At 43.0% G+C, this 26,541-nt stretch overlaps 1 protein-coding gene across 1 annotated transcript; it reads left to right on the top strand.

Moving 5' to 3' along the window:
• Nucleotides 1–1,971: 1,971 nt before the first annotated feature.
• Nucleotides 1,972–25,121, top strand: LOC308679982 (olfactomedin-4-like; the record flags this gene model as incomplete). The annotated part of the gene is made up of 6 exons (XM_081347856.1): nucleotides 1,972–2,221; nucleotides 11,799–11,938; nucleotides 22,360–22,509; nucleotides 22,594–22,806; nucleotides 24,067–24,214; nucleotides 24,292–25,121. The coding sequence occupies 6 exons, from the start codon at nucleotides 1,972–1,974 to the stop codon at nucleotides 25,119–25,121; spliced, it is 1,731 nt and encodes a 576-aa protein (XP_081203982.1).
• Between the last annotated feature and the right edge of the window lie 1,420 nt (nucleotides 25,122–26,541).

The following is a 26,541-nucleotide window of genomic DNA, read 5'->3' as shown; positions in this document are numbered from 1 at the left end:
AGCATTCTTGTGATCAGTATTTTCCTTTAGTTGGGCAGTTTGACTCTTGGCTTTTTATGTGAGTTTGTGTTTTTTGTAACAGTTGGTGAAAATCTATTAAAGGGTTAGTTCACCCAAAAATGAAAATTCTGTCAGTAATTACTCACCCTCATATTGTTCCAACCGCGTAAGACCTTCGTTCATCTTCGGAACACAAATTAAGATATTTTTGATTAAATCTGAGCCATGTCTCACTCCTCCATAGGCTGCTATGTGACCGAAACTTGCTGGCCCAGAAAAGTTATTAAAGAGATCGTTAATATAGTCCAAGTGACTCCAGTGGCTCAATCTTAAGTATATCAAGCGACGAGAATATTTATTGTGCGCAAAAACAAACAAAAATAACGACTTTATTCCACTTTTCATTTCCTTCTCTCTGGGCCTCGTAGTGTTTTTGCGCAGCGCGTCTGTGTTGTACGTCATCACGCATCACCCACATGACCGGCGTCGGCCAATAGTTAGCCTACGTGGTGACGTGTAACACGGACGCGCTGCGCAAAAACACTACGCGAACCAACTAGAGGTCCAGAGAGAAGGAAATGAATAGTGGAATAAAGTCGTTATTTTTGTTTGTTTTTGCGCACAAAAAGTATTCTCGTCGCTTGATATACTTAAGATTGAGCCACTGGAGTCACTTGGACTATATTAACGATCTCTTTAATAACTTTTCTGGGCCAGCAAGTTTCGGTCACATAGCAGCCTATGGAGGATTCAGACATGGCTCAGATTTCATCAAAAATATCTTAATTTGTGTTCCGAAGATGAACGAAGGTCTTACGGGGTTGGAACAATATGAGGGTGAGTAATTACTGACAGAATTTTCATTTTTGGGTGAACTAACCCTTTAACAATGAATAACCACACTGTTAACCCTTACTGTTAAAAAAAGGTAAAATTCTGACAGTATCATATCATTTTAAATAAAATAAAAAACTACCATAGAAAACAATGCATTTTGGGTTATATTTGTTGTTTTTGGGAAAATAGTCTCAACTCCAGCGAAGAGTCAATTAACAGCGCTCAAAGTCGACACTCAGAGGCTGTTCAAAATCACACCCTATACCCTCGTTCACTATTCCCTACATTAGTTCACTAATATAGTCCACCTGAATGAAAAGAAGAGAGTGAATTCAGACTCTGATGAACACCTGATAAACAGAATCACTGAAAGACAGAGAAACAAGAACAGAAAAAAGAGAAACACAAGAACTACAGTGTGTGTAAACAGTTTACTAACCAGTTTAACATTATTTCTTTCATACATGTACCAAAGTTCTTGTTGAGAATTAACAAATATTTAGTTGTTGATGTTTTATTGAAAATAGTAAGGTTTTGTGGTCACCATGATGGAGATCAGTGTTTACTTTAGTTGGGCTCTTCACCCATGAATTTATAACATTAGTTTATCTCTGGCTGTCATGGCACGAAAAAGCCAAGAGAAAGTTGATCAGGTGTTTTTGGTTGTTGTAATGATGCCATAATCATTCTGTCATGATTGCTAGCGGGGAAATGGGTGGATCCAAATGCAGCAACACAGTACTCAGGGCAGTCCAAATCATCGTCATCCATGCAAGCGTCTTAGTGTAGACGAGTGACATACAATAATGATTCCGTAACATGAACTAACACAAACGGTATTTAAGCACAGACACTAACAACATAAATGGGAACAGCTGGGTGTAATCACAAGTGATGGGAACAAACAAGGATTATGGGAAATGTGGTTCCAGGAGGAATGGAGACAGAAAGGAAGGAAGGGACCTCTAGTGGACACCCAGTGGAAACACAACAGACACTGTGACATAACCCCCCCTCTACGGAGCGGCTACCGGACGCTCCACGACAGCAAACAAAACTCGACAAAAGTCCAGGAGAGAGGTGGAACTGTGGGGGATCAGGGGGAGGGACGGAGAGCCAGGACCATGGGAGGGAATGGACACAGGGGATGACAGTTCATCGGGCGGCCTGGGCGGAGACGACCCTTCAGGCGACCAGGGCGGAACAGATAGTCCCTCGGGCGGTCTGGGTGGAGACGACCCTTCCGGTGGCCAGGGTGGAACAGGTAGTCCATCGGGCGGCCAGGGCGGAGACGTCCCCTCGAGCGACCACGACGGAGACGACTCATCAGGCGGCCACGGCGGAGACGACCCTTCAGGCGGCCCCGGCGAAGACTTCCCCTCTGGCGACCACGGCGGAGACTTCCCCTCGGGCGGCCACGGCGGAGACGACCCCTCGGGCGGCCACGGCGGAGACGACCCCTCGGGCGGCCACGGCGGAGACGACCCCTCGGGCGGCCACGGCGGAGACGACCCCTCGGGCGGCCACAGCGCTGGAACAGACACCACCAGCTCAGGAACTGGAACAGACACCACCGGCTCAGGAACTGGAACAGACACCACCGGCTCAGGAACTGGAACAGACACCATCGGCTCAGGAACTGGAACAGACATCACCAGCTCAGGAACTGGAACAGACACCACCGGCTCAGGCTCAGGAACTGACACCACCGGCTCAGGAACAGGAACAGACACCACCGGCTCAGAAACAGGAACAGACACCACCGGCTCAGGAACAGGAACTGACACCACCGGCTCAGGCTCAGGAACTGACACCACCGGCTCAGGAACAGGAACAGACACCACCGGCTCAGAAACAGGAACAGACACCACCGGCTCAGGAACAGGAACAGACACCACCGGCTCAGGAACAGGAACAGATACCACCGGCTCAGGAACAGACACCACCGGCTCAGGAACTGACACCACCGGGTCGGCGGCGGCCATCTTGTCCGAAGACACAGGCTCGGCAGACGTGACGTGAACAGTTTCTGTGGCGGCCATCTTGTCCGAAGACACAGGCCCGGCAGACGTGACGTGAACACTCTCGGCGGCGGCCATCTTGTCCGAAGATCCAGGCTCGGCAGGCATGACGTGAACAGGCTCGGCGGCGGCCATCTTGTCCTAAGACACTGGCCCGGCAGGCGTGACGTGAACAGGCTCGGCAGCGACCATCTTGTCGGAAGACACAGGCTCGGCAGACGTGACGTGAACACTCTCGGCGGCGGCCATCTTGTCCGAAGACCCAGGATTGGTAGGCGTGACGTGAACAGGCTCGGCGGCGGCCATCTTGTCCGAAGACACAGGCTCAGGAACAGTCTCTGGATCGGCAGACGTCCTGTGCTTCCTCCTTGCCTGCAGTACCGCCACTGCATAAAAAAGGAACACAGCCCTCCTGGCCATGGCAGGACTGATGATGGGGAGTTCTGGGACAGCAAATGCAGCAACACAGTACTCAGGGCAGTCCAAATCATCGTCATCCATGCAAGCATCTTAGTGTAGACGAGTGACATACAATAATGACTCCGTAACATGAACTAACACAAACAGGGTATTTATGCACAGACACTAACAACATAAATGGGAACAGCTGGGTGTAATCACAAGTGATGGGAACAAACAAGGATTATGGGAAATGTGGTTCCAGGATGAATGGAGACAGAAAGGAAGGAAGGGACCTCTAGTGGACACCCAGTGGAAACACAACAGACACTGTGACACATTCTGGACACGATTGATTCTCTGACCTCGTCCTGTATATAAGCTTTGATTTTATGGATATTGTATAATGATTATCATATATATGTTAATATACAACATGAAATCCAGCAATATTTTTGTAATCAGTTATTTTGAAGGATAGTCGAAATCATATAGTGCATTAAAACATTTTGAACTCCTGCTTGACTCAGACACACACAGACGTCAACAATCAACACATGAATCTCAACAATGGTGACAATCAAAAGTTTCATGTCACAATGCATGCTGGGTTCTAGAATAGTATAAAACTCCCAGCATGCACTGCTGCATGAATAAATAAATAAATTATTGACACCATTGTTAAGAGACGTGCTGATTTTTGATATCTCTGTGTTTCTACGAGACAGTGTAGCTCTGTTTCTTTGGCTGTGCATGATGTGTTTAAACAAAAACTACTCATTGTAATGCATTACTGTAGTTTCACAGTGGTGTTAATGTACCACATTTGATACAGCATTAAACTTTGAATGAGATTAGTGAATGAACAAGCTATATGATGAATTTGTCATCATAATCAATATAACAAACTGCATTCAGAAACCATGTGTGTATGCACAAGTGTGGCTCGCAAAAACAGTTCAAGCAGCAAGAAAGAAACTAATGTTATAAAGTCAAGGGTCAGCATCCCAACTAAAGCAAACACTGATCTCCATAATGGTAAACCAACTTCAAACCAAACATTTTCAATTAAACATCTCAATAACAACTTCTGTATGACAGAAATGAAGTCATACTGGGTAATAACAAGTGTAATAATGTGTAATGGCTGGAAGTCAGTTGCAGTTCTTGTGTTCCTCTTTCCTTCAGTGATTCTGCTCATTAACATCAGGTGTCTTCAATAATCAAACAATCATCAGTCAATTAATCACTAAAGTATCAAATTAACTCTAACACTGAGTCTGTGAGTAGGTGACAAGAGTAGGATCACAAGAGTAGGTGAGCGAAAAAGTATGTACGAATCCTCTGTATTCATAAAAGAGTAGGCGAGAATTACCTGGGTGACGTACTAATTATCGCGAGATTTGGACGTACGTATACTTAAAGTGCGTTTGAATATGCCTACTTTCCTACTATATAGTAGGAGAAAACAGTACGTGAAAGAAAAAGTATGTTCGAAACATCAGTATTCAAAAAAGAGTAGGCGAGAAGTTCTCGGATGATCTACTGCTTCCGGACAGATTTTTGAGTGCTCATCCGATGGATACTTTTCTATCCCAGGAGGCCACGCGAGAGGATACGTCATAATCGGACATCGCAGAGATCAGCGACGCGGGTGCTTTTAAATGTGAGTAAACACGGTTCCTTGTGTTAAAATTGCATGAGTTGAACTACTGTAGAGTAAACTTTTGAATTGCTGAAGGTGAAAAGACGCTACACAGTATAGTTGTGATTTTGCTGTATAAACACATTTTATTATGTAATGTTATAGCTAACAGGGGAGCTCCAGTAAGGACACGTAAGTTATGTCTCTAAAGTGGATTTACATAAACAACATACATCTTAAAAACGCTCATTTTAAATGTCTATTTACATCTGACAGGAAAATCTTCAATAAGTATTGCAGAAGAGCACATCACAACATGAATTCAACACAGTGATGTATGTGTGCTATTATGTAGAACAAATCTATAAAGTAACTAAACATAAGTTATCTATTTTATTTGTCCATTACTGTTGATAAATTGAGGAACATTTATGTTGGATAAAAAGTTAAAACAACCTCAACATGTAAATGTAGTGTTGAGCTAATCACAGAGGTAATGTGAATCTTGTCTGGATGTTGCAGGGACAGATGAACAGAGTGTTTATCCAGTGGAGAGTAGCTTATGAAGCTGAATGCTGCCATCAAAGGCTTTGAGTGAGTATACTACAGAAATAAATAACAACAACTATTTAAATATTAAGTTGTAGTTTATTTTAATTATTGTAATTTCAAACAGAGCTATTACAGCACTTTTCTGATTCTTCATTTCTGTGCATTTGCTGCACAGTTTTTGTGGTGGAGCAGGACCGGCAAGGGAAGATGATGGCGGCATTTGTGAAAAAAAGTGTTTTTGTCTTCTAAATAATACTGAAATCAAATTACATTGTGCTGTTAAAATGACTGCTTTTGTGTTATGTTTGTGCATTTTTGTAGGATCTGAAATGTTTGCAGACTGGTGTGAGCACTGAGGATGAGGAGCCCAGAGCTGAACCCTGGAGATGGTGCCATGGATGAGACCCTCCATCACTCCACCTACCCTTACGAGACCCTCCATCACTCCACCTGCCCTTACGAGACCCTCCATCTCTACACCTGCCCTTACGAGACCCTCCATCACTCCACCTGCCCTTACGAGACCCTCCATCTCTCATCCTGCCCTTACGAGACCCTCCATCTCTCATCCTGCCCTTACGAGACCCTCCATCACTCCACCATCTCTCATCCTGCCCTTACGAGAACCATCATCACTCATCCTGTCCTTACGAGACCCTCCATCACTCCACCTGCCCTTACGAGTCCCTCCATCACTCCACCTGCCCTTATGAGACCCTCCATCACTCCATCTGCCCTTATGAGACCCTCCATCATTCCATCTGCCCTTACGAGACCCTCCATCATTCCATCTGCCCTTACAAGTCCCTCCATCACTCCACCTGCCCTTACGGGAACCTCCATCACTCCATCTGCCCTTATGAGACCCTCCATCACTCCACCTGCCCTTACGGGACCCTCCATCACTCCACCTGCCCTTACGGGACCCTCCATCACTCCACCTGCCCTTACGAGACCCTCCATCACTCCATCTGCCCTTATGAGACCCTCCATCACTCCACCTGCCCTTACGGGACCCTCCATCACTCCACCTGCCCTTACGAGACCCTCCATCACTCCATCTGCCCTTACGAGACCCTCCATCATTCCATCTGCCCTTACGAGACCCTCCATCACTCCACCTGCCCTTACGAGACCCTCATCACTCCGCCTGCCCTTACGAGACCCTCCATCACTCCACCTGCCCTTACGAGACCCTCCATCACTCCGCCTGCCCTTACGAGACCCTCCATCTCTTCGCCTGCCCTTACGAGACCCTCCATCACTCCACCTGCCCTTATGAGACCCTCCATCACTCCACCTGCCCTGCCCTTACGAGACCCTCCATCACTCCGCCTGCCCTTACGAGACCCTCCATCACTCCACCTGCCCTTATGAGACCCTCCATCACTCCGCCTGCCCTTACGAGACCCTCCATCACTCCGCCTGCCCTTATGAGACCCTCTATCACTCCACCTGCCCTTACGAGACCCTCCATCACTCCACCTGCCCTTATGAGACCCTCCATCACTCCACCTGCCCTTATGAGACCCTCCATCACTCCACCTGCCCTTACGAGACCCTCCATCACTCCACCTGCCCTTACGAGACCCTCCATCACTCCACCTGCCCTTACGAGACCCTCCATCACTCCGCCTGCCCTTACGAGACCCTCCATCACTCCGCCTGCCCTTACGAGACCCTCCATCACTCCACCTGCCCTTACGAGACCCTCCATCACTCCACCTGCCCTTACGAGACCCTCCATCACTCCACCTGCCCTTACGAGACCCTCCATCACTCCACCTGCCCTTATGAGACCCACCATCACTCCACCTGCCCTTACGAGACCCTCCATCACTCCACCTGCCCTTATGAGACCCTCCATCACTCCACCTGCCCTGCCCTTACGAGACCCTCCATCACTCAACCTGCCCTTACGAGACCCTCCATCACTCCACCTGCCCTTACGAGACCCTCCATCACTCCACCTGCCCTGCCCTTACGAGACCCTCCATCACTCCACCTGCCCTTACGAGACACTCCATCACTCCTCCTGCCCTCCATCACTCCACCTGCCCTTACAAGACCCTCCATCACTCCACCTGCCCTTATGAGACCCTCCATCTCTCCACCTGCCCTTACGAGACCCTCCATCACTCCACCTGCCCTTACGAGACCCTCCATCCCTCCACCTGCCCTTATGAGACCCACCATCACTCCACCTGCCCTTACGAGACCCTCCATCACTCCGCCTGCCCTTACGAGACCCTCCATCTCTCCGCCTGCCCTTACGAGACCCTCCATCACTCCACCTGCCCTTATGAGACCCTCCATCACTCCACCTGCCCTTATGAGACCCTCCATCACTCCACCTGCCCTTACGAGACCCTCCATCACCCCGCCTGCCCTTACGAGACTCTCCATCACTCCACCTGCCCTTATGAGACCCACCATCACTCCACCTGCCCTTACGAGACCCTCCATCACTCCACCTGCCCTTACGAGACCCTCCATCACTCCACCTGCCCTGCCCTTACGAGACCCTCCATCACTCCACCTGCCCTGCCCTTACGAGACCCTCCATCACTCCACCTGCCCTGACGAGACCCTCCATCACTCCTCCTGCCCTCCATCACTCCACCTGCCCTTACGAGACCCTCCATCACTCCACCTGCCCTTATGAGACCCTCCATCACTCCACCTGCCCTTATGAGACCCTCCATCTCTCCACCTGCCATTACGAGACCATCCATCACTCCACCTGCCCTTACGAGACCCTCCATCACTCCACCTGCCCTTATGAGACCCACCATCACTCCACCTGCCCTTACGAGACCCACCATCCCTCCACCTGCCCTTATTACCTCAGATTGTGAAGCACAACACATCACGCAACAACCTCAGGCACGAAGGCACGGCTCACCTCTGGCGGTCAGCTGATTAGCCTACATACATGATTGTAGTTTGAATAAAGCTTTGTTTCATGTGTTGACTTGTATATGTATTTGTTTATTGTGTGATGGTGACTTTCATTCATTCTTTTACTAATTTATTAATATTTCTCATTGTTGTCAGTAAATAAAATATTATTATTTAATTAATTAATGTTTTAATTAATTGTTTGAATGAAAATGTAGATATGTTCACTATATACACATCTAGAGTGTATTCATGCATAGCTATGTCATATGACATACATTTAAATTTTTTATTTTTATTTTATTGAATTATATAATTTTCAGTAAAAAGTAATATAATTAAGTATTGGTCAGCATTTATCGTTGTTATTATTGTATGTTTTGGGATGGGATAGCAATGCAATTCATTCTGGGGTAATATTAATTTTTTTAATATTAATGATACTTTTTTGAGTATAAAATCTTTTAAAATCTTAAAAAAGTTTTCTCCAAAGGCGAATCTTCGCACAGCTGCCCTTTGTGCAGACATTACAAAAGCTGAGGAAAACCGTTCTAGGTAGGGCTGTCGAGTTACTGATGTTATGAGGTATATGTATATATATATATATATATATATATATATATATATATATATATATATATACACTCACCTAAAGGATTAATTATTAGGAACACCATACTAATACTGTGTTTGACCCCCTTTCGCCTTCAGAACTGCCTTAATTCTACGTGGCATTGATTCAACAAGGTGCTGAAAGCATTCTTTAGAAATGTTGGCCCATATTGATAGGATAGCATCTTGCAGTTGATGGAGATTTGTGGGATGCACATCCAGGGCACGAAGCTCCCGTTCCACCACATCCCCAAGATGCTCTATTGGGTTGAGATCTGGTGATTGTGGGGGTCATTTTAGTACAGTGAACTCATTGTGTCTCGTCATGTTCAAGAAACCAATTTGAAATGATCCGAGCTTTGTGACATGGTGCATTATCCTGCTGGAAGTAGCCATCAGAGGATGGGTACATGGTCATAAAGGGATAGACATGGTCAGAAACAATGCTCAGGTAGGCCGTGGCATTTAAACGATGCCCAATTGGCACTAAGGGGCCTAAAGTGTGCCAAGAAAACATCCCCCACACCATTACACCACCACCACCAGCCTGCACAGTGGTAACAAGGCATGATGGATCCATGTTCTCATTCTGTTTACGCCAAATTCTGACTGTACCATCTGAATGTCTCAACAGAAATCGAGACTCATCAGACCAGGCAACATTTTTCCAGTCTTCAACTGTCCAATTTTGGTGAGCTCGTGCAAATTGTAGCCTCTTTTTCCTATTTGTAGTGGAGATGAGTGGTACCCGGTGGGGTCTTCTGCTGTTGTAGCCCATCCGCCTCAAGGTTGTGCGTGTTGTGGCTTCACAAATGCTTTGCTGCATACCTCGGTTGTAACGAGTGGTTATTTCAGTCAAAGTTGCTCTTCTATCAGCTTGAATCAGTCGGCCCATTCTCCTCTGACCTCTAACATCAAGAAGGCATTTTCGCCCACAGGACTGCCGCATACTGGATGTTTTTCCCTTTTCACACCATTCTTTGTAAACCCTAGAAATGGTTGTGCATGAAAATCCCAGTAACTGAGCAGATTGTGAAATACTCAGACCGGCCAGTCTGGCACCAACAACCATGCCACGTTCAAAATTGCTTAAATCACCTTTCTTTCCCATTCTGACATTCAGTTTGGAGTTCAGGAGATTGTCTTGACCAGGACCACACCCCTAAATGCATTGAAGCAACTGCCATGTGATTGGTTGATTAGATAATTGCATGTTGAGAACGCGCCAACATGGCAGATGTCCGGTTCGCATTCATACTTAACGAGATCAGGCTATAAAGTACCTACTCTTTTAGCGCTCGTTAAGTAAGTACTTATTGAAATGAAGTACCTACTCATTGAGTATGCGGTTTCGAACACAGCCTGTGTTTCTTTAACACCCTGCTTATGGTTTCCATATGAACACAGTGTTAAATTTCACTGACAGTAGAAATGATGCACCGCCTCATAAACTACCCAGTTGGGTTATAATAACCAGCTGCTGTTTTGCCAAACTTGATTAAACTGGATTGGTAATTTTGTCTTCTGTCCAAAGAGGAAACTTCTTGAGGTGAGTTAAGGTTTCTGCAAATCATGCTTAATAAGCTGGGTGTCCTTCCTCTGTCGTTTATGCCGTTGTCTTCTAGCACTCTTGCTCTTCTTCACTGTAGTCTTCATCTATCTCATCTCTGCAGACGGTTTCAACACGTTCTCTTCACTCCTGTGTATCCTTTTGATAATCTCTGTGGTTCGTTACAAAACATTAAGTTCAAGAACCTAACTTTCAAAACTTTTGCTCATCTCATCCTGCTCTACAAAAAAGAGTTCAAATACATTTGTTTCTACATTAACTCCATTTTAAGTAATGCAGGTTCTTTCCAAGCAGCATTCAAGCATCTTTATATGACATTAACTTAAAAGCAAGCAAATAATATTTCTTTGAAACAGGTCAAATATCCAAAACACGTTCATCAGCTGGAGAAAAAATCATTCTGAAAGTGATTCCAACAATATCGCTTCTCTATGCCTATTTTCGTTATAACCGTGGTGTAAACTCTACTATCTATAATATTTAGAACGATTTTAAGAACTATATCTTTATCGTTATCTTAATAGTTATCGTCCTTGGTGTGAACAGGCCTTAATATTGTTATTTCTCAAAATATGACATGTATAACACATCAATAACACAAAAACAAACACTAATGACACTCATCTTCATCAACCACTACAGATAAATAACAACAGTAGCATAATATGTATTGAGATTCATATGCTGATTCTTGATGTTTGTGTGTGTATCTAAAGGTTTTTCTTTTCTTACAATGTATTTAAAAATTAAATTCAGAATGTTTGATCTCTGGCAAGAAAGCATTGCTGGTGAAAATATATTAATAAATATAGCTGCAAGCAGCAATTAGCGGGGTTCAAGCATTTTAAGATGCCAACTATGCTGTTAAGGTCTAGGCCAACCCGAAATGTAGGGCTGACAGCCTGACACCATAAAATATCCATGATGGAGAATATGCTAAAACACATTCACAAAAGAATGAAAGGCATAAATAATAATACTTAATATAGACTAAGCATGCTTACTCACATACATGCAAACGTTTTGTTTTAGATACAGATATTTGAAATATATGGTGGGTAACAAAATGTTTTCTGCAAGTGTCCTTTGTAAAACACCATTTTCAGGTTTCACATGACTAGTGTAGCACAATTGTCAAAACTAATGTTTCAATAGATATGAAGTGATGGATTTTGAAAAAATATGATCGTAAATGTTATAATAGTGATTTTATAATTTCTAAGTATGAGAGACACATTAGTAAGTATTTCGGTGGTCCCAGTTCCGGTGGTCCCAGTTCCGGTGGTCCCGGAGGCCGCCTCCTCCGAGCAGCTCGCTGTCATCCCTGAGATCATCTCGGAGCCGCCCACCATCAGTCCTGCCACGACCAAGAGAGCGGTCTTCCTCTTCTATGCAGTGGCGGTACTGCATGCGTGGAGGAAGCACAGCACGCCTACCGAGCCTGTGTCTTCGGACAAGATGGTCGCCGCCGAGAGTGTTCACGTCACGTCTGCCGAGCCTGTGTCTTCGGACAAGATGGCCGCCGCCGAGCCTGTTCACGTCATGCCTGCCGAGCCTGTGTCTTCGGACAAGATGGCCGCCGCCGAGCCTGTTCACGTCACGCCTAACGAGCCTGTGTCTTCGGACAAGATGGCAGCCGCCGAGCCTGTTCACGTCACGCCTGCCGAGCCTGTGTCTTCGGACAAGATGGCCGCCGCCGAGCCTGTTCATGTCACGCCTGCCGAGCCTGTGTCCCCTGACAAGATGGCCGCCGTCGAGCCTGTGTCTGTTCCTGAGCCTGAGCCGGTGGTGTCTGTTCCTGAGCCTGAGCCGGTGGTGTCTGTTCCTGAGCCTGAGCCGGTGGTGTCTGTTCCTGAGCCTGAGCCGGTGGTGTCTGTTCCTGAGCCTGAGCCGGTGGTGTCTGTTCCTGAGCCTGAGCCGGTGCCTGTTTCGTGGCCACCCGAGGGGTCGTCTCCGCCCTGGCCGCCCGAGGGGTCGTCTCCGACATGGCCGCCCGAGGGGTCGTCTCCGCCATGGCCACCCGAGGGGTCGTCTCAGCCCTGGCTGCCTGCACGATCTACTCCGCCCTGGCCGCCCGAGGGAGAGTCTCCGCCGTGGCCTCCTGAAGGGTCGTCTCCGCCCAGACCGCCTGATGGACTATCTGTTCCGCCCTGGCCGCCTGAAGGGTCGTCTCCGCCCAGGCCGCCCGATGAACTGTCACCCCCAGTGTTCATTCCCTCCCATGGTCCTGGCCCTCCGTCCCTCCCCCTGATTCCCCACAGTTCCACCTCCCTCCTGGACTTTTTGTTGAGTTTTGTTTGCTATTATGGAGCGTCTGGTAGCCGCTCCGTAGAGGGGGGGTTATGTCACAGTGTCTGTTGTGTATCCACTGGGTGTCCACTAGGGGTCCCTTCCTTCCTGTTTCCATTCATCCTGGAACCACATTTCCCATAATCCTGGTTGGTCCCATCACTGGTGATTATTCCCTGCTGTTCTCAATTATGTTGTTAGTGTCTGTGCATATATACCCTGTTTGTGTTAGTTCATGTACGGAGTCATTATTGTATGTCACACGTCTACACTAAGGTCTGTTTCTAGTCTGTTCTCGTTTTTGTTCTTGCTTGTTTTGTTTTATTGTTATTCTGACGGATTAAATGGTTTTCGACACTGGCATGGACGACTACGATTCTGATTATTATAACTTAGATGCTTGCATGGATGACGATGATTTGGACTGCCCTGAGTACTGTGTTGCTACATTTGGATCCACCCATTTCTCCTCTAGCGATCGTGACAGTCCTCTGCTATTGTGTGGTGGTTTTGTGTTTAAGATAGGCTATAGATATTTAAAGGGGGGGTGAAATGCTCATTTTCACTCAATCTCCTGTTAATCTTGAGTACCTATAGAGTAGTATTGCATCCTTCATATCTCCAAAAAGTCTTTAGTTTTATTATATTATATTAAGAAAGATTGGAAGTACCGAGTCTTTCCGGAAAAAAACGAGCGGCTGGAGGCGGGCCGTGTGGGCGAAGCTAAAGCTGTGCTAACGCGCCGAGCCAGTAACAACACACAGAGACAATAGAAGCAGTTTTACTCACCGAACCTTTATCATTGTGACTGCTCGATCCTTAAGCATTAGACGATCTGCAAATCCATCGATCTGGGCTTTGTTTATAAAACAATCATGGTCGAAATGCAGGGAACAAACAGTCTACACAACTCCGTTTATGCTCAGGAAAAACAAACTCCATCCACTGGTGCCTTAACGCTGGGTTCTTTGGGAATCTGTGCAGGGTTGTCTTGCCCTGGCAACCAAAAACACACTTCTTTGGTGACATTGGCTTCCCAAAAGCCGGGCAGGGCGCTTTGATGGCGAACTGCTTTCGCTCTCTTTCTCTGGTCTACGGATGCGCCCGAGATCTTACCGGAGAAGTGCCCTTAGGACCCATATTAGGAAATTCTGTTACATCTGACGTCACACATACCCATACTCGAAAAAAACTTGTGACAAACCGGAAGGACAATTTTTGCCACAGAAATACTCCTTCAAACGTGCAATTAAATTTTTGAAACTTTGTCCATGTTTAGCATGGGAATCCAACTCTTTAACAGTGTAAAAAACTCAGTATGCATGAAATAGCACCCTTTAACCCCTTTATATTAACCTTTTAATATCCCCTTTTTATCCAGAGCCTAATCTCTGTTCTATTATTAGTTTTTTTATTATTAATTATAGTAGAAATGTGATACTGTAAGATTCATTGATGTGAAAATCAGATTTAAAAATCTCTGTGGTATTATGCTGACTCACACAGAGATCAAGAATCAGCATATGAATCTCAACGATGGTGACATTAAAAGTTTCATGACACAGTGCATGTTGGGTACCAGCACAGGTACTCACCCAGACTCCCATCATGCATTGTAGCACAAATACTTTTATCACCATTGCTGAGATTTATTTGCTGATTCTTAATGTCTGTGTGAGTCAGCATAATACCACAGAGATGTTTAGATGTATCTGTTTCAGAGTATTTTAGATGATACATTTTTGTGCACAAACTGTTTGTTAAATCTTTCACTTTATCTGTTTGTCACAAAACTGCTAGCTCTTATGTTGTAGAATCACAGTTTTAATATAATGATTAAATCTAATAATACATTACCTGCTTCACAAAAAAAATTATTAGTTTTACTTCACTTTTTCAGCTGTTATTTTGTCTGTGGAGCAAATTATATGAATACTGTGTGTATGTGTGAAAAACAACGTGATTACAGAGGCATACAACTAGTTAGCGCCAACTAGGGGCCAATTTCTTTCAAAATTCTTACGGAACTCTAGAGACATGAGTCGAACATGCTCAATGAGTTTCGTTCTGATCAGCCTTTGGTAACCCTGTCTGATAGCTACTCAAATTTCATTGGCTGCCATGTTTTTTGAGATACGCCAATGTCCTCATAGACTATCGTGGCACCTCGTACAAAGACAGCGCATGCCAATTTTCAAGTCATTTGGGATAATGGTTGGGTGGTTATAGACATTTTTATATGTTTTAGCGCTACCAAGTGGCCAATCGTCGCAATTTCTTTCAAGTAACCTCAGATTGAGCTCATACACATGTGTCCCGAGGTTGGTGAAAATATCTAGTACCGTTCATGAGTTATAGCCATTTTTGTAAATATGGCCGCTGACATATAGAACATTTTGGCACCCCATAGCGACTGTGCAGCGAATTATTAATATTATTGATAATTATTGACAATCAGACTCCAGAGAATCTTGCTGCACTGGTTTGGTTCCGATTGGGCCAAAAGCTGAGGACTAGTGCATAAAAATTAGGTTTTTCACAAAATACAAAATTACTCAAAATTGTCGCCAAACTGCGAGCAAATCTGAAGCATGTATTTTGTCCATCTTGAGCCAAGAATTCCAACGATATAAGGCACTTGAGGCTATTCCTAACGGTTTAGGAGTTATGAGCCATTTCGTACTTTTGACCACTCTAGCGCCCCCCTCAGGCCGATCGGGGCGGGCCTAGGTTTAGTTGTAGGCGGTGCGAGTACTACCAGCCCTCAAAGTTTCAAGTCTTTACGACTTACGGTTCGGTATGCTCGATCAGTTTTAGATGGAGAATGCTGCATCATGAAAAAATTAACAATAACCAACCATGTTTAAATAAGAAAATGTGTACCACACTATAAACAAAATACTAAACCGTTTGAACTACTGATTCATTTAGACACACTCAAACCTCAAGAATCAGTGCGTGAATCTCAATAACGATGACATGCTTCATGCCTGGATTTGTCTGGATGAAGAGGTTTAAAACTTATTGTACACAGGTTTTGTTTTTTAAATTAAATACTCCAGATTTTCGTATTAAAATGCGGCAGGATCTCATGGTTTAGAAATCCTAAATTTTGTTATGATCAGGTAAAATTAATACCAGACATTCAGTCCCTAAATGAAATCAAGCCACTACATTATGATTAGACTTTTATTATCAACAAGTAGCCAACATACTTGATCACATGTTCTCTTGCTAAAACAAACACTTACAGCAGCCAGAGAAAAACTGACATCAAATAGTCAAGGCCAAAGAGCCCAACTAAAGCAAACACTGGCCTCCTCAATGGTGACTTAAAATGAAACAATCAACGTCTAAACCTCTGTCAGTTCTCAATATGAACTTCTGTTGACATCTGACAGAAATAGTCAAAGTATCTTTATTTTATGTCTGTGATTAAGAGCAGCACAAGAGGCTCAGTGGGAAACACTGTCTGAGCCAGAAAGTCTTTCCTTCAGATCTGGTTTCTTTCACGATCCAAAGATGTATGAATTACAGACACTAAGTTGTCTAAAGTTGTCAAATTCATCTCGCGGTCCTACCCCAAAGCAACAAATAAAATAAAATTCCTTATCAAAATTTATAAGGAAAGACAAGTATTTTGTTTAGGCTTGGCTTGTAGGGAATTCCAAACCTGCGTATATTCAAGCGCACATAACTATAGAACCCATTCTAAATGCGCATGTGACCGCCATCAGCGTTTCTCACAGGTTCGTGTTTAAAGTCTGTGTAGACAGAGAATGGTGTCGTCTTAGCGGCCCCTAATTTAATAACAAATGATCATTGCGACGGAACCAAATCAATTAAAACTAACTTTAGATGGAAATAACTTAACTCTGCTGTAAAGCCGAAACAATCTCTGTTACCTTAAATTATACGCTTATCTCTGTAAAGCTGCTTTGAGACAATCTACATTGTTAAAAGCGCTATATAAATGAAGATGACTTGACTTGACTTGACTAAAGCAGTGGTTCCTTGTGTAGGGTGAATCCTTTTGTGGCCCCCCAAAAGAAAACTCATGACGAAAACATCCTCAAACTTACAATTTTACTTACAAATTTTAGATTGTACCAAAAACAAATGAATTTGTACAATGCTGGAACAACAATTCTGGTTGTAGCCTTATGTCTCTGATGTTGAATATACAAAATTTGTTAAATTCTACACTTCATAAAATATAACAAATTGTTATAAAAAAATGTTTTGACAGTTAACAATAATATTGTCTGAAAAGTGCAACAAAAGTGTTGAATACTGACCAGTAATTTATTATGTCCATAGTAGAAGATGAATACTGAAAAATTAATTTACATATGATTGTAAAAAAGTGCATTAAACTTCGTACATTTTAATGTAGTAAATGACAGTGGCTCAAGTTTGGTTTGCAATTTGAACAGCAATCTGTTTTTTCAGCAATCTTTTTTTCTGCAAGAAACATAAAAACAAATTCTGCTCTACTTAAAGAAATAGTTTTTTAATATAGAAGACATACAATATTAACACAAGTTTTACAATATAAAAGAAATCATGCAATGCAGACACATCAATTTAGTAACCACTGTTCAAGTACACACAACCTCAGTGGGAAGGGTGAGACTGTCTTTCTTTGCAGAGCTTATCAATTCTGGGTGCATGGGGACAGGCAAACTCTCAAGTCATCTTCCACATTAAGCCATGCCCTGTATTTTGTCTTTATTGCCATCATGGCTGAGAAAGATGTCTCACAAAGGTATGTTGTTGGGAAAGGCAGCAATATTCTCATGGCCTGAAGAGCAACCTCCTTGTACTCCTTTTCAACTGTGGGCCAAAATTCTGCTGGGCCCTGCTGATTAAATCTCATCCTGAGTGTACGATCACTGGACAGTTCCAAAAGTTCATCTTCAGCCTTTCCACTGAGGCCACTGGCCATCACATCACAAGAAAAGGGATCTCGAACCCAGTCATATTTCTCCATGTCAATGTCTGTGAAGTAGCGACTGAAATGTTCATTCAGTGAGGTGAGGAGACTGGTAATGGTGTTGAGCATGAAGTCCACTGCCATGCAGTTTGTATCCAAAAACTCAGATAGTTTTGGAAACATGTCAGTGATGCCTCTTTGTAGTTTACGTACCCACAGGTAAATTTTTCGCCTGAATGCATTTATTTTGTCACTTGCCTCCAGTATTGTGGAATAACATCCCTGAATGGACAGATTCAGTCCATTGAGACTACTGAAAATGTCTGCAAGGTAGGCTAGTTTTGCCATCCACTGTTGGTCAGAAAAAAACAGTTCTAGATCAGGTTTATGTTCTTTCAAAAAATCATGAAGCTCACGTCTGAGTTCAATCACTCGCTCTAAAACCTTTCCATGTGAGAGCCACCGCACCTCTGAATGGAACAGTAGCCGATCATGAGCTGACCCATCTCTGTGCATAGTTTTGCGAAGAGACGTGACTTCAGCGGTCTTGACTTCACGAAGTTGACAGCCGCTACTACTACTTCCAACACATCATGCAGGTCAGGTGCCATTAATTTCGATGCAAGTGCTTGACGATGAAGCATACAGTGAGTGGCTGCGATCTTTGGATTTATGGCTTGAATTCGGGTGACAACTCCACTCTTGTGCCCAGTCATTGCTGCCGCACCATCAGTGCAAACAGACACGCATTTCTCCCAGCTCAGATTTTCTTCTACCATAAAAGTGTCCAACATTTTGAAAATTTCCTCACCTGTGGCTCTCCCCTCGAGTTCTTTTGAAAATAAAAAATCGTCCATAATTTTACTGTCCCATAAATATCGAACGTACACTAATACCTGCGCAGCACTACTAACGTAGTGATGTACGTTAACACATCGTGTTAACGTAGTGAACACGATGTGTTGATCCGCCTGCTTACTGTATCGTTGGACAGCGGTATGGATTTAATCTTATTCGCGGCCTCCTCCCCGACCATCACTCGGCACATATCTACTGCTGCTGGAAGTATTAATTACTTTTTAATTAATAATTTATAATTAAAATTATTAATTAAAATTAAAATTATTTAATTTTATTTAATTTATTAATTATTAATAATTACAATTATTAATAATTAATAATTAATAATTTTTAAAATTAATTTCATATTCTAGATTGAATTTCTTTGTGGCCCCCCTAGTGCCATCTAGTGGCCCCCAGTTTGAGAACCACTGGTCTAAAGGTGTGAGTGGTTTCTTTTATTTTCATGATGTTTGGACAAACACACACTGTCTGTGAGTTGCTTTGCAATTAAAGATGGAAATTACATTGAAATAAATGTGAGTTTAAATTGAATGCATCCTGAGAGTGTTTAAATTTGGTCCAGAAACAGTATAAATCCTCAAAATGAGACCTTAAATGATGTTGAAAATATGTCCAAAATGACATTTGAACTGGTTTTTAAACTTGTATGGAGGTTCCATGAACGTCTATATCGGACGTGCAGAACTCGTCAAAAAAGACGTCATAAAAAACGTTCATTCTGGCTCCTCAGTGAACGTCTCTTCAACGTACGCTTGAAAAGACGTCTTTTGAACATAATTTTGCTTAGTGGCGCTGGGACTCGAACCGGGAACCTTCTTGCTGTGCTTCCCTCGAGAAGATCGTTCCACATCAAATGCAGTACACGCTTTGACAGTACGTGATTGTAGTGTGTGTGATTCCAGGTCGATTCCCCAAATTAAGTACAGTAAATGAAAAAAATATTTAAATGATTTGCAGAGCTCCAGTAAAGTTATTTATACCTTTATATAAACTTATGTAAAGTTAAATATATATTACATATAGCATGGTCATGTCTTCTACCACCAATACTTCTCCTAAATACTGCTTAAGTAATTTTCTAAATGCCGATTTAACGTAGCATACAAAGCACCAGGATACACATACAATTTATTTGTCTATTCCAAATTATAGCTGATATCAGTATAAATTGAAAAGTAATTGCTGGTTATGATTTATTGCTCATAATATTTACAGGGTTGCAGATTAAGCCCAAATTAAGTTACTCAATAGTGTCTTGCTTATTTGGGACCATAGTAAACATATATATTTTTTATAATTAAAGAGAGAACTTTTTTTTTATATCCCATTTCTCAATAAAAAATTGGGTGACCTGATGATAACAAACATGTCAAGTCAAGTCAAGTCAAGTCAAGTTTATTTATATAGCGCTTTTCACAACACAGGTTGTATCAAAGCAGCTTCACAGTAATAAATTAGAACAATACATCAATGTTTGTTTCTAGTGGAACGTCTACGTTTGGTAATGCTGATCAATAGTATCGTTGATTGATTAATTAAATTAAATATCCCCAAATATCCCCAACTGAGCAAGCCAAAGGCAACAGTGGCAAGGAACCGAAAAACTCCATCAGGTGACCTAATGGAGAAAAAAAAACCTTGGGAGAACCCGGGCTCAGTCGGGGGCCAGTTCTCCTCTGGCGTTTATGAACTAGAGGTCAGATTTAACTGTAGGATTAAAAGTATTATATGAATGCCTGGCTGAAGAGATGCGTCTTTAATCTAGTTTTAAACTGGGAGAGCGAGTCTGAGCAACGAACAGTATCCGGAAGACTATTCCAGAGTTTTGGTGCTAAATGTGAAAATGCTCTCCCTCCTTTGGTGGACCTAGATATCCTAGGTATGACCAAAAGCCTTGAATTTAGTGACCTTAAAGAGCGCGATGGATTATATGGCGATAGAAGATCCGTTAAATAGACTGGAGCTAAGCCGTTTAGGGCTTTATAAGTCAGTAGCAATACCTTGTAATTAATACGGGACTTTATAGGTAACCAATGTAGGGATGATAAAATCGGTGTTATATGATCATATTTTCTTGATCTAGTTAGAACTCTAGCGGCGGCATTTTGGACTAACTGTAGCTTGTTTATTGAGGATGCAGGACAACCGGCTAATAACGCATTACAGTAATCTAGTCTCGAGGTCATGAATGCATGAACTAACTTTTCTGCATCAGAAACAGATAGCATATTACGTAGCTTAGCAATGTTTCTAAGGTGGAAAAAGGCTGTTCTTGTAACATATGAAATATGATTTTCAAAAGACAGGTTGCAGTCTAATATAACACCCAGGTCTTTTACTGTAGAGGATGAAGTAACAGGACATCCTACTATGTTAAAGTTGTATTGTGAGAGGTTTTGTGGGTGGTTTTTTGAACCGATAAGTAGTACCTCTGTCTTGTCTGAATTTAATAAAAGAAAATTATGCGTCATCCAATCTTTTATATCTTTAACACACTCTGTCAATTTGGATAATTTAGAACATCCATAAGTGTTTCTTTACATCATTCCTTCTTAAGTGCTAGTTTATCTACTGTAAATTACACAACACAGCCAAGTCTTGTCCTGAACTGCTGATGACATATTTCATGTAAAAACACACCTGTTTTTTTCTCTCTCTCAGTTTCAAGTTTATACCCACTGCCTCAAATCCATAAAATAAATGGTCTTAGCAGTGTTGTGTAAAAGACAAATTTGAACATCATCATTTGTCAGACAATAATGCTGTGAAAAATCCAGATGCTGTTTATGGGATGTAAGATAAGATCATCTTTAAAAGCCAGAGAACTCTGTTCCTGCAACACAACTAACTGATGCACAATGATCGTCACACTTCTTTATTTCGTCCTCTTCAGGTCTGCTGTGGTCGAGGGGGTGAGTTCAGTTTATTTCTTGATGTTTGAAAGCAGCAAAACCTGAAAGTTCTTTACAGATAAATTAACAGTTAGCAGAGGATACATGATACTTACTGATCCCATTGTCATTGCTTTGACTCAGCAGCTAAATGAAAAAGTAGGTCTTAAGATGAGATTTGAATGGCTTAACAATATAAAATGATTTAAGTTTAGGAGGCACCAGAGAAACCATGCTCACTCATAGATTTTAAAGCGACAGACCATAAAATATTAATTGGAATATCTCAGATACCTGAAAATGAATAAAAGATCAATGCAAATGCAATGTAGTTTTGGTACTGAATCTTGTAAAGCCATAAAGGGTTAGTTCACCCATAATTGTCATCAATTAGCCTCATCGTTCCAAACACGTAAGATTTTCGTTCATCTTCTGAACACAAATGAAGATATTTGAAATTAAATTGAGAGATATTTGTCCCTCCATTGACAGTCTAAAGAACTACCATTTGTTGCTTCAAAAAGTACACATGAATCAAGTGGTTTAGTCCTAATGTTCTGAAGAGACTTGATCGCTTTATATGACGAACAGATTGAATTTTTTAATACTTTGATGCTAGAACTTGAGGTGTGTCAGAGCTGGTATTATTTTGTCATGCCTGCGGTAGAGCAAGGCACCAGCAACACCAAGGTCATGGGTTTGATTCCCAGTGAAGGCATGAACTAATAAGATGAATTCCTTGAATGCACTGTAAATCTCTTTAATTAACAAATGCATGAAATGCAAACTGATGTAGAAGAGGAGAAAAGCTGATGGCTTTCACCTCTCTTCTGTTGGCACAGGGTCTCTGGACTGAGGGCAGTGGAGATCCCAGTGGAGAATGCATGTGTAAGGCTTTCCTGCCCAACGGCACATTTCCAGTCGGAGAGCTCATCTCGCTGGAGAGCACAGCAGTTGAGATCAACCACAAACTGGAGATAGAGATTAGCAAGGTTTGGTACAATCTCAATAACTCATGAGAATAAACTGAAGTAACATGCAGATGCTTTAACGGTTCTTTAACGGTTCTTGTACAGGTGGAGACTTACGAGGTTAAACTAAGCATCTACATGGCAAAGATAACAAACCTGACAGTGCTGATCAAGCTGATGGAGAATAACCCCGACTCCTACAGTGAGCTCCACTTGGAGGAGGTGAAAATCAAGATCAAGCAAGTGGAGGCTCTAATTGTGGAACTGCAGGCGTCTATACAAACCACCTCTGCCGTGCTTATAGCCATACGTGAACAGGTGACACTTTCTGAACCTCTGATCAGTCAGCATAAACTGCACTTAAAAAAATGGTTGGGTTGACAAAGCAAACCTACAGCTTTTGTAAAAGCTTGAGTTTGATTCTTTTCAAATATCCCTGTTCCAAGACCAAATTTTTCAACTATAACTTTTCCTGTAGATTTCAAGCTACAGCCACAAACTAATCTTCTAATCTTGGTTAAACAGCTACAGTAGCACCAAAAAAACACCATCCATCCATCTTCTTCCGCTTATCCGGGGCCGGGTCGCGGGGGCAGCAGTCTAAGCAGGGATGCCCAGACCTCCCTCCCCCTGGACACTTCCTTTAGCTCTTCCGGGGGGACACCGAGGCGTTCCCAGGCCAGCCGGGAGACATAGTCTCTCCAGCGTGTCCTAGGTCTTCCCCGGGGTCTCCTCCCAGTGGGATGCACCCGGAACACCTTCCCGGGAAGGCGTCCAGGAGGCATCCGGAAAAGATGCCCGAGCCACCTCAGCTGACCCCTCTCGATGTGGAGGAGCAGCGGCTCTACTCTGAGCTCCTCCCGAGTGACCGAGCTTCTCACCCTATCTCTAAGGGATCGCCCGGCCACCCTGCGGAGAAAGCTCATTTGGGCCGCCTGTATCCGGGGGGAATTTAACCTTCAAACTCTTGCCAATGTCCAGGCGAGTCTTTGCTCAGCCAACAATCAAAGTTGGTCTTTTTGAGTTTCTAGTTCTCAAGCGGTGGCTCAGTGGGTATCACTGCTGCGTCCTGCAAGAAAGTCCAGTTTTCTTCCTGCTTGGCTCGAGAGTCTGTATTAGGTGAACGTGATTTGATTAAATACGTGTTTCTGGATCAACATCTTGGTTGATCCTGGAAAAACATTCCAAACAAACAAATTTTGAGGGATGATTTTACAGTTTAGGCTTACAAACAGGGCTAGGTGCTTCTACATCATTATTATTCACCTATAATTTCCCTCTGATTTAAGTGATGAGTCATGGTTAGGGTTAGGATAGGGATATGGTTAGAATGAAATTAAGACAGGAAGGTTGTTCCAGGATCAACAAAATAGGTTGAGTTTGCCCAAAATAGGTTAAATGTTGCTGGGTGTTCAACAAACCAAAGACTTGAGGTGAATTGGAGACTATAAAATTGCATATGCACTCTGCATGCATGATCTCTGCACCATGCATTTCATGCATGGTGGCCCTTTCTGGGTGATTTCCTGCCTTTGACTTGAGATTAACTTGATCAAATTTTCTTTTTGATGAAAACAGATCAGTGTCGTGGTGTCTGTGCTGACTCAATTGGAGATCACATACGACAAGAACCTGGTTCTAGTGACACGTCGAGAATATTTAATTCTTCAGCAGAAACTAGAGGCGTGTGAGATACGGCATAATGAAACCTTTAACCCCAGCATTGGTAAGTCTTTCTGTATCAAAATACTAAATGTGTACCTGTCGTGAACAATTTATTAACTCATTTACTTGTTTTAACAGGAATCTGCAATCACATTGGAATTAGAAGAATCAGCAAACCCATCATCAGCCAGTTAAACGCAGACTTGAATGGAGGTTTCAGGTATGGAGGATGGGGTAAAGACTCCAAGCCCTTGCCTGGCTCTGAGAACATGTACTGGTACTACGGCTATACGGACACTCTGGTCACTAAAATCACACAGTACTCAGACTACTACAAGCTGATCATGAGACAGGCCTTTAAGACATATGAGCTTTACGTCAAATATCAATATGATTGGCAAGGCACTGGAAACAACTATATTGTGCGAGAAAACACCCTGTACTATCAGTTCAGAAGCACTTTTGGTATGGCAAAGTTCAACATGACCAGTTTAACAGCTCAGTACAAGGTTATTCCCAAGGCCAGCACCAGATTCTCCTACCATTACTCGGCCAACCAGAACCTGGACTTCGCAGCCGATGAGTCCGGCCTGTGGGTAACGTACGCCACAGAGGAATCGAAGGGTAAACTGGTTTTAGGGAAGATCAACGAGGAGACATTTGAGGTAGAGAAGGTTTGGCAGACCAGTATTTTCAAACCATCTGTAGGAAACACTTTTATGGTGTGTGGGGTTATGTATGCCACACGGTCTGTAGACTCTAAAACTGAAGAGATTTTTTACACCTTTGACACTCGCACAGAAAAGGAAAGCTATATTAGTGTTCCCTTTGAGAAGTTCCAGGACTCCTATGTTTACCTGGACTACAACCCCACCGATCAGAAACTTTACATGTACAACAATGGTTATTACGTCAGCTATCATGTTTGGTTCAACCGTGAGGGCTCAAGAGATAAACTCGAATTCTGATAAAAGAGAATTATGAATATTTTATTAAGCTGTCTAAAACAGAACAGCAATGAATGTGCTGTATTTCACTGTGTGTAATAAACTCTTATGAGAATTATGATCTAAGTGAGATTTCTTCTTATGCTAATCAATAAATGTGCTTAATTCATTTTTGTCTTTGAACTCCTTATAATTTCTCATCTTCTTAAAACTATGCAGAGTCATGATTAATCTACCGTTGTAAATATAAGTTTTTGCGATCAATGCGTTGTGCCATGACTGCTTAAAGTAGCCTAACTGACGCATTTAAGCGATAAAGAAACTTGGCTGAATGAGAAAATAAAAGGCAAAACGTGCTTGATAAGTTATTAAAATTGCAATAAACCATGCAAGAGATCTGAATTCAGCACTCGCATGCAGACAGGCAGCCCTCCGTGAGCACATACTCGAAGCGTGCGCACTGGAAGCCTTCTGTCAGCGTTCGAGCACCCAATTCAGTTCTCCTGCGCTTTACAGATCAAATACACGCACTTATGTGTCAAAATGGCGACTCGACGAGCATTCACGTAAACGCAGTCAGTTATGTCAGACCATTTGTTTCTACGGGTAGGAGCAAGAGCAAGTGTCCAGCCATGCTGTTGTCTTCACGTATGCCTCCACCCCTGGCTGTGGTGCCACGTACAACGGGCATGCAGTTTCGATTACGTGGACGGGCCCCCACCTGCATTGGCACATCAACTGCCTCGAGTTGCTAGCAGTACATCTTACGCTGGGCCGCTTCAAATAGCCGCTACTAGGTGAGCTTGTACTGGTCCGCACTGCGGCCGCTGCGTACATCAATCATCAAAAAGAGTCTATGCTTCCGTCACATGTCCCAACTTGCCCACCATCTCCTCCCATGGAGTCAGAAGCATCTGAGGTCGCTTCGTTCCATTAACATTTCGGGACTGCTCAGTTGTGCAGCTGACGAGCTCTCATGACAGCCTGCGCTTCCTTTTTATATATGATGGTTTCATTATAAATATGGTGATAAGGTCGTATATATATACATATATACATACACAGGGTTCCCACACCTTGGTTAACTTCAAATTCAAGGACCTTTCAAGGACTTTCCAGGTCCAATTCACTCAAATTCAAGGACTTAATGTGGGAACACATTTCAAGTGAGAGCAAGGTTACATTGTGTTACCATTGTTCCCTATATTTTAAAAGACAATACATGTACCTTTTACTGTAAAAAAGGTTTTTAGTATGAACTACCTTAAAATTAATAGAAGTTGTATACTTAAGGCAATATGTATACTTTTACTACAAAATATTGCTGAAATTGTTTTTCTTTTTTGCAAGTGAAAAGTCAGAATCACCTTATAATTTAGAAAGGCACATTCCCTGCAATACATTTTTTTATTGAATTGATCCACAAACAAACAAACAAACA

This window comes from Scardinius erythrophthalmus (assembly GCF_964197995.2).
Source record: "Scardinius erythrophthalmus genome assembly, chromosome: 19".
In the NCBI taxonomy this organism is placed as follows: Eukaryota; Metazoa; Chordata; class Actinopteri; order Cypriniformes; family Leuciscidae; genus Scardinius; species Scardinius erythrophthalmus.
The sequence above is the reverse complement of the archived record's forward strand: the minus strand, read 5'-3'. Positions and strand labels throughout refer to the sequence as shown.